At 40.7% G+C, this 15035-nt stretch overlaps 1 protein-coding gene across 1 annotated transcript in view; it reads left to right on the top strand.

The window, feature by feature from the left end:
* LOC147424287 (uncharacterized) overlaps window positions 1-4671 on the top strand; it is a 41297-nt gene extending 36626 nt beyond the window's left edge. Inside the window, exon 5 of the mRNA XM_086501565.1 lies at window positions 4650-4671. Within this exon, the coding sequence (XP_086357691.1) occupies window positions 4650-4671 (22 nt within the window). The remainder of the gene's footprint in view (window positions 1-4649) is intronic.
* Window positions 4672-15035: the final 10364 nt, after the last annotated feature.

Below are 15035 nucleotides of genomic sequence, written 5' to 3'. Positions count from 1 at the left end.
ATCTCACTCAATCTCTCTCTCTCTCTCTCTCTCTCTCTCTCTCTCTCTCTCTCTCTCTCTCTCTCTCTCTCTCTCTCGCATACAAACACACATAAGGAGATGAAGAAGAAGAAGATGGAGATGGAGCAAGAGCACTCTTCAATTGCACAAATGAAAGAATGAATGATTTTTAGGTTTAGGTGACTTTTATATGAGCTCGCCCCATTCACACTGATAGCCGTTTTTCGGCTCTCTGTAATTGCCATAGTAAGTTACTCCACCCTACCAAATTCACCCAAACGCTATGGCTATCCCTACCATTTCACTGTACATAGGCGTGTGTGAGTTAGGGGGCTTTTCCCATATCTTCTTAAAATCCTCAGCTAGCTAGTCACTGGGCTAGTTGAGCCAAAAAAATAAAAAAAATAAAAAAATAAAAGTATATTATGGCCTCTTTGTGTGTAAATATTTCATTGTATATATGGCCTAAATATAGGGATTTTTTATAATTATTTTGGTATTTTATTTAAATATTTCTACTTAGGTGTGTGTTTTATTAAACCTATGTACACCTTCTTTCATCCTCTTACACCATAATTATATTTTTTGCCAATATGTACATACTCTAACCTCATATTTTTCCTTTATACAAATCACTCCCACATTTTCACCCTTACTCTCGTGAAAACAAAAAATTGATTTCTACTCATTGGTTACGTTTATTATATTATTTACTTGCATACCTTTTCCTCTTTCACCCAAAATAATTCAAGGAGGGACCATATCATATGATTCCAATATCTTTCCATATCCATAACTCCTCCATATTTTTATTATTATTTTTACTCATTATTCTAACACCATGTGCTCATTGAGCTAAAGTCCATGAATAGTCCATACACTAGTCCCACCATGTATATATTTCTTTATTCACCAATAATCCTCCTCCATGCATGGGTCAAAGGCAACTTGGATGCTTTGTATTATAATATGACAAAGGAGGGGCTCACTCTTGGATGCATTGTACAAATTCAACAAAAGAGGGGGCCACTAAAAGACTTTTGCAGGCATAAAAACAGGCTTTTTGGTGAGAATTTTGGCACCTATCTCCACTCCGAAATTGGAGCAATGGTCAAAAGAGAAAATGTAGCCCACACTCTCAATAATCACCTCAAAGTTTTTCATGATTTTTGGAGCTACCAGCGGTGAGCTATGAGTTTTTGAGTGGACCCCAGTCTGCCTACTTTTCTCACAAGTAGCCCTTAGTCTTCTCTCACCCTTCCACACACCTACTCACTCTTACACATCCCTCCCTCTCCTTCCCTCACTCAAACCTGCAATTTCCATGGCTTCTCCCACCCTCTTCACCATTACCCTTCTCTCTCATCCCTATAGTTCTTTTATGAACCTCTACATACATACACCCTCTCCATGTCTCTCTCTATTGCTTCTATGTTACAATTTCATTTACCTCTCCTAAAAATATCTAAAATTCAGAATCTTAACCATGATAACTTCTGCAAATTGAGTATTTTTCATCAACAAATTCTCTTTTCATCGTGGTGGTCAACCGTGGCGGCGGCGTAAAGAAGCGAAGAAGAAGAAGAAGACCAGTGGTCATTTTTTCCACAATCTACACAAGGGTGACTTCAAGCTTCTTCAAAGCTTCACTATCTCAATGATTCTCTTTAATTCACCCCTCTTCCTTCATCAAATCAACTCATCCTACCCATTGTAAATGTATCACTAACAATTCTAGTGATTATTACCACTAACAACTAACTTCTCTTGTAAAAATGCACCCACACTATCAACATATGGAGTAGGCAACCACACAAGTAAACCAAATTCACTCACTCCCATGGAAGTTTCTCTCCTTTCACCACATCAATAATTCTCTTACTTGAGCCCACATCCATGTGACTCAAGAGAAAAGAGAGACCCCATTCTTATTTGAAATTCATAAAAATTCATAATCCTTGATCTTTCCTAATAAAATTGATTAGGCTTAATCCTAATCAAGGCTTCTAAAACCTATAAATAGAACCCATTCGTCTTTGTAAAAGACATCACTATAACATTGCACACTAGATTGAGCGTACCACACGCCAGTTCTATCTTGGTTGTAAAGAGAGAGTAAGCTTTCTATACACCATCACCTTGGTGCATAGAAAAGCTTGAGCTAGTTTGAGTGAGTGCGAGTAGAAGATATTCTTCCTACCATTGTTGTATCTACCCCAACATCAATGGATTGGTAGTTTTGGGTGCAATTCGTGTCCAAAGGCTCACGCTTCTCCTCCAATTTGGCTTGGTAAACTCATTCAGATTTATAAGGTGACTTGTTTCATTGAAGGTTGTTGTTTTGTTGCTTGTGATTCATTGGCTATTGTTTGGCTACCATTTTAAGAGGGTGGATGGTGAGAGGGCTCCCATAACCCTAAGACAATGTACTAGTGATGCTATAACCAAATCTTGTCACTTGATTCCGCAAGCTCTAAGTTCCTTTTTGTGCAAAATATAAAGTTGAAGCTAAGTTGTACATCATCTCTCTCTCTCTCTCTCTCTCTCTCTCTCTCTCTCTCTCTCTCTCTCTCTCTCTCTCTCTCTCTCTCTCTCTCTCTCTCTCGTGTTTTAGTGTGTGAGAGTGTTCCATTGGTGTTAGGGTTAGTGTAAATTCCTTGCTTGTTTGTGGGTTGCTCTAACGATTCTCCTCTTTTGCGTCCTAGTTCGCTCTTAAACTAGGTGGTGCCCCTTGTGTAGTTGGGATTTGGCTGTGGGTTTGTTGTTTTGGTTTGTGTTGTGTTGTGCCCCAGCCCCATTGAGCAACACGGGAGCCTTGAAGGGTGTCTAGAGGTTGCTCTTCTTGTTGCCCGCCCCGGACCGCCTCAACACTTAGGCACCCATGCTTAGACAACTAACCATTGAATATTCCAGTTAGAGTGCGCCTCTCATCGGCTATCATTCTTACCCTTTTCCTATTGGACTTACAAGCCCGGTCCCTGGCTCTACCAAATAAATAATACGGCGTTTGTCGTAGGTGATAGGGTTTTCATGAGCCGTGAGGGTTAACACCCATGAAAATTTGAAGAATGAAAAGGTTTGGCTCAAACAGGCACTGAAAGAGGTTAACAGGGAGATGGAGATAGGCTCAAAAGGTAACAAAAGAACTAGTTCATAGGCCGAATTAAGTGGGATATCCAAAGAAGGATGGAAAAAGGAGCCTATAGGGCTCTAAAGAAATCTCTTCTACAGCAAGTGGAGGTTAGAGGCTATCACTAAAGCGATTCCACTAGCACTTATTAACTAAGAAGCAAATTTCCATGCAAGCAAATCTTACGCTTGTGTTTGGCTTCACTAGGAGAGTTTTGAATAGATATGAGCAGATTCATTGGATTCAAGGACCACAAATTCCTGGGCATGGCTGAGCGATTGAAAATACTACTATCCTCTCTAAGGGATTCTGCTTAGTTATATTCAAAGAGGACTCTAATGTCCCAAAGATCCTTGATAAAGGCCCCCTTACATTTTACAGGACAACTGTCTGTGCGGTACCATGGGAATGAGTATTTGACTCCGTGGAGTCTTTCCATAGGGATTCATCCTGTCTAGGTCGAATTTTTGGGCTTGCCTTGTTGGCTCTAGGATAACATAAAGATTCTTGCCAGTAAACTGGGAATCCCTTTTTTTGTTCCTAACAAGAGGGGTCCAGTCAAGACCTCCAACCGGGTTTGTGTAGTTTGGAATGTTTCTAGGCCACCACCAAAGAGCATGGTGATCAATGTTGGAGCTGGGCTCATAACAATTCCTCTCAACTTTAGTGCCTACTTTGGGGCATGCTTCGAGTGTAACAAATTCGGTCACTTTTCCAAGGATTGTACCATGAAGGCTAAAATAAGTACCAATCCTAAAGTGCAAGATTCCATTGTAAGGGACGATAATCAGGTCCTTGTAGGGAAGCGGCTATGAAAGAGAGTGAGAAACAGATAAAGAATAATGAAGAAACAAGAGTAGGGGATGAAAAAGAGGCTACAATTTGCGACAAAAGAAGAAACAAAAATTCAAGAGAAGACTGTGGAGAAGCAAACTGTCACACCGCAAATCCTTGAATGCCCAAGCAATGAAAATTCTTTTGTCTTTCCTTATTCTTTACCTAAACTTCTAACAATAACAATTACGTCAGCGGTGAAAGTCCTAGGGTTGAAGATTTGGTCAAGAGGGTGAAGATAGTGGCAATCAAGAGAATCCATGACAATGGAGACTGCTAGTGACTTGAAAGGGAAAGGCACCTCTCCACTCCTCACTCCACTAAAAGGAGGGACTTTTGGCATCCCTCTCCACAATCCCTTTGAAGTGTTACAAGACAAATCTCATTGACTTTGAAGGGCCTCCAAATTCTCCTGGGACCATAGATGTGGAGACTGGGTAGTCATCCGAATGTTGAGAAACTTGTCCCTCTCTCCCCATGAACCCCACACTACAAATGATGTCCTGGAATGTGAAGGGTATGAGAATGAAAGAGAAGCAAGAAAGGATTTGGAAATTCATAAAGAGGAGAAAAGATATTAACTGTTTATGTCTGCAAGAACACCACCTTGATGCCTCCGTTTTGAAAAAACAAATGCTTGGTGAACTGTTGTTCTTTTATGACACCACTCTTAATGGTTTTGTAGGAGTGATGATAGGAGTTCATAGGGATCTGGAGCCAAAAGTTATTTTTCAACACCTAACTGGGAGGGATCTTGTCATGTCTCTTAAGGTACATAAGAAATTGCTCACTATTGTCAATATTTATGCTCCTATTGATTCCAAAGGTAGGATCATGTTATGGAATGACCTCTCACAATTACAAATAGATGGGGATTTTTTCTTGATGGGAGACTTTAACAAGGTCTATTGTAGATAAGATAGGTAGGTCCCTTCAAGAATTCTTATTGTGGGTGAGCGTAAGAAATGGGTTTCCTTGGAGGATAAATGGACTTTGGTTGATGCCTAGAAGACTAGCCCTTAAAAGGATGATGCGAGGTTCACTTACCACAGTCTCCAATCCTCCCAGTTTTTTCCTACAGACTAGACAAGCTTTATTTCTCTCACAGTGGTGATTGGGTTCCTTCTTCATTGCTTATGCAAGTCCTCTTGAATGAAAGTCTCTCATATCATTTTCCTCTTCTTGGTACCTTGATATTTTATTTAGAACAATTACATCACTCGTAGGCTGCCAATAAATTACTTGTCACCTACCTAAATCTATTAAAAAATGCTCACTTTAAGGATCTGGTGTCTTGGGTTATGGAAGGATTGAGCCAAGACATCAGTAAGGAAAGGAAAAACTCATGGAAAAGATTTAGTTAGAAAATCCAAGATCCAATCAAGAGAGTTGGACCAATGCTCAGAAAGGCTAACAACCATGTAATTTCAATCTTCAAATATAGATTTGAGGAACTAGGCCAAAAGAAAATGCAAGGCAAGGCCTCTGACCAAGATCACATGAATGGTTGAATATCAAGAAGACCTTGCATGAAAGGGAATTGGAGGAGGCTAATCCCCTTAGGCATTAGGCCAAGAGAGAAGGATTAATGCGACGGAGACCAACAAAAACACACTACTCATAACGATCAAGTTAAGAAAAGGATAGGTTGCTATCTCTTCCTTGATCAAAAACCAAGGAGGTTAGATCAACAACCCTGATCAGATAAGCAACGTGATGTTAGATCATCTCCTTGATCAACAACCAAGGAGGTTAGATCAACAACCAAGGAGGTTAGATCAACAACCCTGATCAGATAAGCAACGTGATGTTAGATCATCTCCTTGATCAACAACCAAGGAGGTTAGATCAACAACCCTGATCAGATAAGCAACGTGATGTTAGATCATCTCGGCCAAATCATTGGAAAGGAAGAATCTCCCTCTCTCATAATCAGAGAAGCTAGGGCTAAGATTTTTATAGCCACCCCAAAAATAGTGGACTTAGACCTAGAAAACTACTTGGAAAGGCCCTTTACCTTGGATGAGTGTTGGATGACACTCAAAATCTAGGCAAAGAAAAATTTCAAGGATGGTATGGGATCACGACCAAGTTTTGTCAAGAGTTCTAGGCCCGTTTCTTGTGCTATGGTCAACAGATTCTTTACTAAAGGTGCGCTTGAATCAGGTTTGAAGAAACGAATAATTAAGCTCATCCCTAAGCAATTATCATGCTCTCGACTCAAGTACCGGAGACCAATCACAATGATGAATATGGTGTACAAGGTGTTAGCTAGACTCATTGTTGAAAGAATGACCCACGTGTTAGCTAATGTTATCTCTCTCCACCAACATGGACTTAATAAAGGTATATCAGTACATCATAACATCTTGCCGGTCATGATAGGTATGAAATATGCCAACTTCAAGAAATGGGAATGTATCTTACTATAATTGGACCTAGATAAGGAGTATGATAGGATAACCTCATCATTCTTACAAGAAACATCGCAGACTTTGGGGTTCGGTCCACGAATTTATCAAATTATAAGTACTCTTGGGGAAGGGAGCTCCTTAGAATGGCTCTTCAATTCAAGAGTATTTGGATGCTTTGATGTCAAGATATCCATTTTCCAAGGGTGTCCCTTAGCGCCACTTTGGTTTTCCACATGCACCCACCCTCTAATTGCTATGTTGGATAAGCTGCATCAAGAGGAGAGACTAAAGGGATTAAAATCTTGTGTAGTTGGGATTTGGCTGTGGGTTTGTTGTTTTGGTTTGTGTTGTGTTGTGCCCCAGCCCCATTGAGCATCACGGGAGCCTTGAAGGGTGTCTAGAGGTTGCTCTTCTTGTTGCCCACCCCGGACCGCCTCAATTTTGGTGCCCCCACTGAGGACAGGCTTGTGTATGTTTTGTGAAGGCTCAACCTTTAGCATAATCAAGTAGCTTGCATGAATCACGAGAATTTGTATGATCCCTTCATTCCCATTGCAAGGCAAAAGGTACACATAATTGTTAGTACTAAGTTGCAATTTCAGCGAGTAATTCGTAGAATTTTAGGTCCTCTTAGGTTAGCCGAGATAAACACTTCGGTAAATCCTTTTATTTTGCCTCTCATTAGGTACGATATTAGCTTGGACGTCTATATTTTTGTGTTATTTTAAGCATTAGGACATGCATAGGCCATGGATAATGGCCCAGGAATAGAGGTTTTTCCCTTTCATTTTACTCCACACATTAGAATAAACATTGCAATTAGTAGAAAGATCCATTTTCAACAACGAATGGTGTTCATGTTTGGTGCCCAAAGAGTAAGAGAAATTCTTGCATCACCAAACCCTGTCATTCTACCTCTCATCAACTACCACACTTCTTTTGATGTACATGTGTTCATTTTATTTTAAAATGAAGTGCAGCCCGGCAAAATAGTGTGTATGTTTGTTTTTTCTTTGTCCAAGTTGTTACAAGAAACAAAAAAACGATCATTTGTTCTAACTGGGAATGTGTGTGCAGTGAAAGTTCAATCCTTAGAGATCTAGCTCTATTACCAATTGAGTTGCAGGAGCAAGTAGTAAGGCGTCTCCCTCATAACAAGAGGGTGGTGAAGTTAAGACGGAAGGTCCTACGCGTGGATTCCATTTTCCTCTTGTTGTTGGGCACTAAGGAAGACCGCGCATTCATCCAACTAGTGTGTGCCCTAAGATTGGTAAATAGAGTGAAATTTGGCGTTTGGCGAGTGCATTTCACCATTGAGGAAGACTCTTCAGGAAACTTGCGGCCAGAGTTCATGCTTCATAGACTCACATTTGGAGAATTTTTCCCTCATTTGCGTCTTATTAATAGTCTTCCTTTCGCTTTCAACAAAGGAGATAGGGAGCTATTCAGAGCTTATCTTAATAAAGAGAGCATAGAGAAGATTGCAAATTGCTATAAATTCTCATCCTTCTCTACTTTCTATGACACTTTGTTCATAGAGACATTGTAAATCTCTTTATGCTTTTGAATGATTTAACCATAATCCTAAGGAGTTTTTGTCCAGGGATTTTGTAGCACAAGTGGAGTCTTTAAATCTTGCAAACTTGATTGGACTTGATGAGGATGTTCTTTATGAAATTGTGAGAAGGTTGCCTCACTCCGACTGTGTGGAACTCGAAGGAAAGGAGCTCCTAGTCAATTGCTACTTTCTCACGGCCTTCGACGAGCATGAAGATCTAGTTTTTATACAAACCGCTTGTGCGTTGGGAATTGTAGAGCAAGTGCAATTTATCACTTGGGACGTGGTTGCTCTTTTGGATCCAGAAAATGAAGTTCTAGAGATTTCTGTTTATCGCCTTAGCTTTGAAGAATTTCAACCCTTCTTAGAGCTCATCAATAGTCTATCTTTTTGTTTTGGTCAAACAAATCGAGACCTTATTGAAGCTTGGATAGCTGAAGAAGAAAACCTAGAGTGGTATTTTCTTACTTCTTCATTTGCAGGCGAGTGGTTCTAAATCTCTATTGTATCCCTTATTGTAACTCGTGTTGTAATCTTTCATAATAATGGAGAGCCAACGCCAAATGTTTGGATATCCTCTTTTCTTTGGAGAGCCTGGAGAGGATGCATAATTATTTTTAGCAAATTTCAAGATGTCTTGCCGTATCAAGAGGATAGTAACCGATCAAGAACGTGTAGAAATGTTTGAGGTGGTCCTTAGGAAAGATGCTAGTACTTGGTTTGACTCTTTGCCTGAGGAAGTTAAGGGGAATTACACAAAAGTTTTGAATCGTTTTAAGAGATACTTCTTTGATCCCCAAAACACTCAAAAACTATGGCAAGACATTGTTTCTCATAAGCAAAAAGACTTAGATGACTACTACTTGTACAAGCACGAGTTTCTACGTCTTTGGGCTCTATGGATACGAAATGTTGCTAACTCTGGTGATGGTGAAGAATTTTTAAAGAAGGAGAGGTTCATAGCCGGACTCTTTCCTGACCTTAAGGTAAAAGTTGAGGCGGGTGCACCTGCTACTTTTGATGCAACGGAAACTAGGGGTGCTGAGAAGTATAGGAAACTCAAGTGCTTAAGGGGAGAGGTTCCAATAGAAGGTCTTAGACCCAAAGGTAAGTCACAAGCATCAACATCTAGGGAGCTGGGGCAGGTAACGGCTGAAGTGATTGAGAAGTTAAATGAATCTTTAAGCAGCCTGTCAATTCACCTTGCACAAGCTGTAGGTCCAAAGGGACAAGCAAAGAAGTCAGAAGAGAGAGAGCCACGAACTAGGAGAGTCTTGCAATGTTGGAATTGTGGAGAGTCTGGACATGGGATGTATAATTGTCCTTGGCCCCGTGGAGAGCCAGGGAGACCTAACTTGAATTACCCAGTGATGAATGCAGGAGAAGGAGCTGGTCAACAACCAAGGCTTCTACAAAGGCCAAATGGACCAAGACCACCTCCACAAGGGGTAGAAGGAGTTCCACCTTTTCCAGATCCAAATGTGCATGTGGTAGAGGTGACAAATTCAAATGAGGTTGACATGGAAGCCAATGGCATTAAGCGTGGCCGAGGGAAAGGTAAAGAGAAAGAAGGAGTCACATCACAGAGTGACCATGGACAAGGCAAAAAGGCAAAGGAGACCAAGGAAACCAAGAGGACTCGACGTCGTATCAACCTCCAGGACTTCCCTCTTGGACATGGTATGGCTCCGTACAACTTGTTGGAAGACATGAGAGGTAAGGGTCCTGATATTTCATGGCCTCAATTTCTTGCATTATGTCCACAAGTAAGGAGGGATTTAACAAGGGCAGTTAGCACTAGGAGAAAGGTAAAAGAGAGTGTGCCTGTTGTAAAAATTGCACAAGCTGAAATGAATGAGGACATTACACCGGTGCTAGACTGTTACATCAAAGGAATATTGGTTAGGAAAGGTCTAGTGGATGGGGGTGCACAAATTTGCATCATGACAGAGGGACTCATGCAAAGACTAGGCATGCACATCCATGAGACACCTGAAATCAAAGTCAAGATGGCAAACAATAGCAAGGCTAAGTGTGTAGGCATTTGTAAAAATGTCTTTGTAGAGGCCTTTGGCATTAAGAAAGTGGTGGATTTTTATGTTATGTCGACCAAGGGAAGTGGTTATCCATTTATCCTAGGAAGACCATGGCTAATGAAAATGCGAGCTTTGCAGGATTGGGAGAGTGGGAAATTAATTTGCAGGAATGACAATCATAAGAAGGTTGTCTTTGACATGAAGGAGCAACGCCAAGAGGAGCTCCATGAAGAATCATCTCAAAGTGAGACGGAAGAAGGTTGGACCGATAGCACTTCAAAAGAAGAAAGTAGCGGCAGCATTACTGAAGAGGAGTCTTCCATCAAAGTCATGGGGGTAAGGTTTAAGCCAAGCAACCAAGAGACCTCTTGTCAAGGCTTGGAGGAGGTAGGTCCTCAAGAGAACAAAGGTGTTCAAGATGAAGGGATGCTGGAAGGTATGCTATCAACAACACTTACAAAGGATGAAAGAGAGGAGTTCAAATGTGTGCTAAGGAAGTTTCCTAGGCTTTTTGCTAAAGACTACACCGACGTGCGTGGGGTAGATGTTGTTCAACACAAGATTGAGTTAAAGCCTGAGGCCACACCTAAAGCTCAGAAGCTACGAAGGCTAGGAGTTATAAAGGAACAGGCTCTACTCAAGGAGGTAAGAAAGCTTCTAGCAGCAGGTTTCATTTATCGAGTGGAGAATTCAGAGTGGGTCTCTCCTGTTGTTGTCACTCCTAAGAAAAATGGCAAGTAGAGGGTGTGTGTGGATTACCGTCCCCTCAATGAGGCAACAAAAAGAGATCACTTTCCCCTCCCATTCCAGGATGACATACTAAATGAGGTAGCTGGTCATGAGAAGTACACTGTGTGCGATGGTTACTCAGGTTACTTTCAAATAGGGATTGAATTGGAGGATCAATTGAAAACAACCTTTATCACTCCTTGGGGTTGTTATGCTTTTAGAGTCATGCCATTTGGTCTGACAAATGCTCCTGCAACATTCCAACGTTTCATGAATATGGTGTTTCAAACATTCTTTGGAAAGTCAATTAGGGTGTTCATTGATGATTTCTGTATTTATAGCTCAAAATCATTGCATCTACAAAGGGTAGAAGAAGGTTTAAAGAAGCTCTACGACATGGGAGGTCAACTCAACCCCGACAAGTGCCATATAGGTGAGGATGAAGTAATCTTGCTTGGTCATAAAGTTTCTTACAAAGGCATTTAAGTGGATCCTTCAAAGGCAAAGGCTCTTATTGAGCTACCATCACCCAAGAGTCTTAAGGAGGTCATCTCATTCATTCAAAAGGTGAAGTATATGTCACGCTTCATTCACTTAGCCTCGGAGTTACTTCACCCTTTGCAAAAGTTGACACAACAAGTAGAATTTGCATGGTCTGATGAGCTTGAAGAGTACTTTTGTAACATTAAAGCCATTTTGTCAGAGCTACCAACACTCATGCCTCCTTGTTGGGAGTACACATTCTTTGTTAGCTCTAGTGCTGGGAAAGAAACAATTGGTGTTGTGTTGCTACAACAAGATCCCCACAGTACAAGGATGCGACCCATCTACTTTGATAGTAGGGTCATGAATGCTTTGGAGAGAGACTACACAGAAGCAGAACTCATGATGCTTTCTCTCATGTTTGCGGTGAGAAAGTTTAGATCCTACCTGCTACCAAAACCTTTTGTAATTCTCACTGCAGAAAATTTGTTCCCTTGGGTGTCATCTCAGATGAATCTTAGTACTAGGATCTCAAAGTGGATTATGGAGTTGCAAGAGTTCCAATACTCTTTCAAGGTAGAAGATAGTGTGCGTGCACAATTGGCAGGGATTCTCACTTATAGGGTGTATGAAAAGGAGATTAAGGTGCCTGAAGTAAAGACCCTACCATTGCCACCACCAAAAAGTATTCCTAATGCTTTTACCTTGTTCTTTGATGGAGCTTTTCGTCGAGCCACAGGGAAAGCAGGGGGAGGGCTAGTATTGCTCAACCCAAGTGGAGAGGTGGTCATGAAAGAGAAGGTCGATCTACCAGGTTCAACTAGCAACAATGAAGCAGAATACGACACTCTACTTCATGGTTTGAAGATGTGCATTGGCCAAGGGATAAAACGTCTCATGGTAAAGGGAGATGCACTTCTCATTGTTAAACAGATTTTAGGGATTTGGGCATGCAAGAATGAAAGCTTAAGGACAAAAGTTGATGTCATTCGTAGGAGGTTTAATCAGTTTGAAGAAGTGCAACTATATCATATTCCGAGGAAACAAAATGAAGATGCCGATTTACTTGCACAACAAGCAGTTACATGTGTTGAGAGAGAAGTGCAGGTCATCATGGTGGCAGCAGCTGTCAAGCAACCGAGATACCAGGGATTGGAGTCATTGGCTCCCATCATTGGCTACATTTTGGAGGGTGAGTTTCCACAAGACTTCACGAAGGCTCAGAAGAGGAGACTCATGAAGAAGTCAAGTTTCTATCTCTTAATAGAAGGCTCCCTCTATCAAAAAGGGAAGGATCAAGTGTGCAGAAGAGTACCAACTATCGAGGAAATTCCAACCATTCTAAAAGGTTTGCATGAAGAGGCATGTGGTGGTCATTTTGCCCAAGAATCAACTATGAAGAAGATTTTGCTTGCGGGGTATGTTTGGCCAAGCTTGCATGTGGATGTTCAACATTGGTGTAAAAGCTGTCACAATTGTCAGATAAATGGAAATAGAAGGTTGGTGCATGGCCCGAGGCAAATAGTTCTTGCAAATGGACCCTTTGAAAAGTGGGGCATTGATGCTATGGGTCCTCTGCCTAGGACAAAAAATGGTAAAATCTACATTCTAATGGCTGTAGACTATATGACTAGGTGGGTGGAAGCTCAAAGTGTGGCAAGAGTGAATGAGAGGACAGTTAGCAAGTTTGTGTACAATCACATTTGTTGCAGATTTGGCACACCTTTGGAGATTGTTTTTGATAATGGTCCAGGGTTTAGGAAAGGCTTGCTCACAGAAGTTTGTGAAGAGCTTCGCATTCTACATCGTCATAGCACACCATACTACCCATAGTCAAATGGTTTGGTGCAGAAGGCTAATGGTGTCATTGCAGGAATCATTAGAAAGATGGTGCAAAACAAGAAAAAATTATGGGATGACTTCTTGGATGGTGCCTTGTGGGCATATCGAACCACATATAGGGAAGCCACGGAGTTCACACCATTTCACTTGGTCTATGGTCAAGAGGCTTTACAGCCAATTGAACTAAACATTCCAACAATGCGACTTCATGGCAAATCAGCACAAGATGATCAAGAAGCATGGATGGATCGACTTCTTACCTTAGCTGAGCTTGAGTGGAAAAGAGAAGCAGCATACGAGTGCTATAAGAGGAAAGCCACACAGACAAAGGAGAAGCTTGACAAGAAACTGAAGGACAAAGGCATCAATGAAGGAGATCTTGTGCTAAGGTATGACAATCGACTCGATAATCGTTTTGATGCCAAATTTGAAACAAGATGGCAGGGGCCATACATAGTCAAGAAGGCTTTCAATTAAAGTTACTATCAACTTATGGACTTGAATGGGAAAGAGCACTCCAGGAAGGTAAACGGCTATCGCTTGAAGCCTTACTTGAGTTGCCTTCTACCAAAGGATCTACCAGAGCAAAAGGCAACTATCTCATGTAAGTATTGTTACATGAAGCATGAGTGTAACTCCAGCCAAAATTCTGAGGGGCCAAACAATGAAAATCTCGTCAAGGACTCTGAAGCACTCTCTTTGGAAAAGATGCTCTATGATGGTACATGAATATACCATCATCCTGGGGGGTGCTTATGGAAACTTTCTCAATGGAGGAGGTTTACTCAGTCACTTCATTACATCCTTCTATTGGCTCTGAGAACTTTTCATATCACACAAGGTCTTTTAATCATACAACAAAGGTTCTTCAAAGATGAGAGCAAACAAAAACAGACGTTACACAATCTACATGTTGTATGATCGGATAAATGGTACATGAATGTACCATTATCTAAGGGGGGGCTAATGATAGCCGTTTTTCGGCTCTCCGTAATTGCCATAGTAAGTTACTCCACCCTACCAAATTCACCCAAAAACTATGGCTATCCCTACCATTTCACTGTACATAGGCGTGTGTGAGTTAGGGGGCTTTTCCCATATCTTCTTAAAATCCTCAATTAGCTAGTCACTGGGCTAGTTGAGCCAAAAAAATAAAAAAAATAAAAAAATAAAAGTATATTATGGCCTCTTTGTGTGTAAATATTTCATTGTATATATAGCCTAAATATAGGAATTTTTTATAATTATTTTGGTATTTTATTTAAATATTTCTACTTAAGTGTGTGTTTTATTAAACCTATGTACACCTTCTTTCATCCTCTTACACCATAATTATATTTTTTGCCAATACGTACATACTCTAACCTCATATTTTTCCTTTATACAAATCACTCCCACATTTTCACCCTCACCCTCGTGAAAACAAAAAATTGATTTCTACTCATTGGTTACGTTTATTATATTATTTACTTGCATACCTTTTCCTCTTTCACCCAAAATAATTCAAGGAGGGACCATATCATATGATTCCAATATCTTTCCATATCCATAACTCCTCCATATTTTTATTATTATTTTTACTCATTATTCTAACACCATGTGCTCATTGAGCTAAAGTCCATGAATAGTCCATACACTAGTCCCACCATGTATATATTTCTTTATTCACCAATAATCCTCCTCCATGCATGTGTCAAGGGCAACTTGGATGCTTTGTATTATAATATGACAAAGGAGGAGCTCACTCTTGGATGCATTGTACAAATTCAACAAAGGAGGGGGCCACTAAAAGACTTTTGCAGGAATAAAAACAGGCTTTTTGGTGAGAATTTTAGCGCCTATCTCCACTCCGAATATGGAGCAATGGTCAAAAGAGAAAATGTAGCCCACGCCCTGAATAATCACCTCAAATTTTTTCATGATTTTTGGAGCTACCAGCGGTGAGCTATGAGTTTTTGAGTGGACCCCAGTCTGCCCACTTTTCTCACAAGTAGCCCTTAGTCTTCTCT

Source organism: Adiantum capillus-veneris, chromosome 26 (assembly GCF_014529385.1).
Source record: "Adiantum capillus-veneris isolate H3 chromosome 26, ASM1452938v2, whole genome shotgun sequence".
Classification (NCBI taxonomy): Eukaryota; Viridiplantae; Streptophyta; class Polypodiopsida; order Polypodiales; family Pteridaceae; genus Adiantum; species Adiantum capillus-veneris.
Note: the sequence above shows the minus strand (reverse complement) of the source record. Positions and strands in the feature narration are given on the sequence as shown.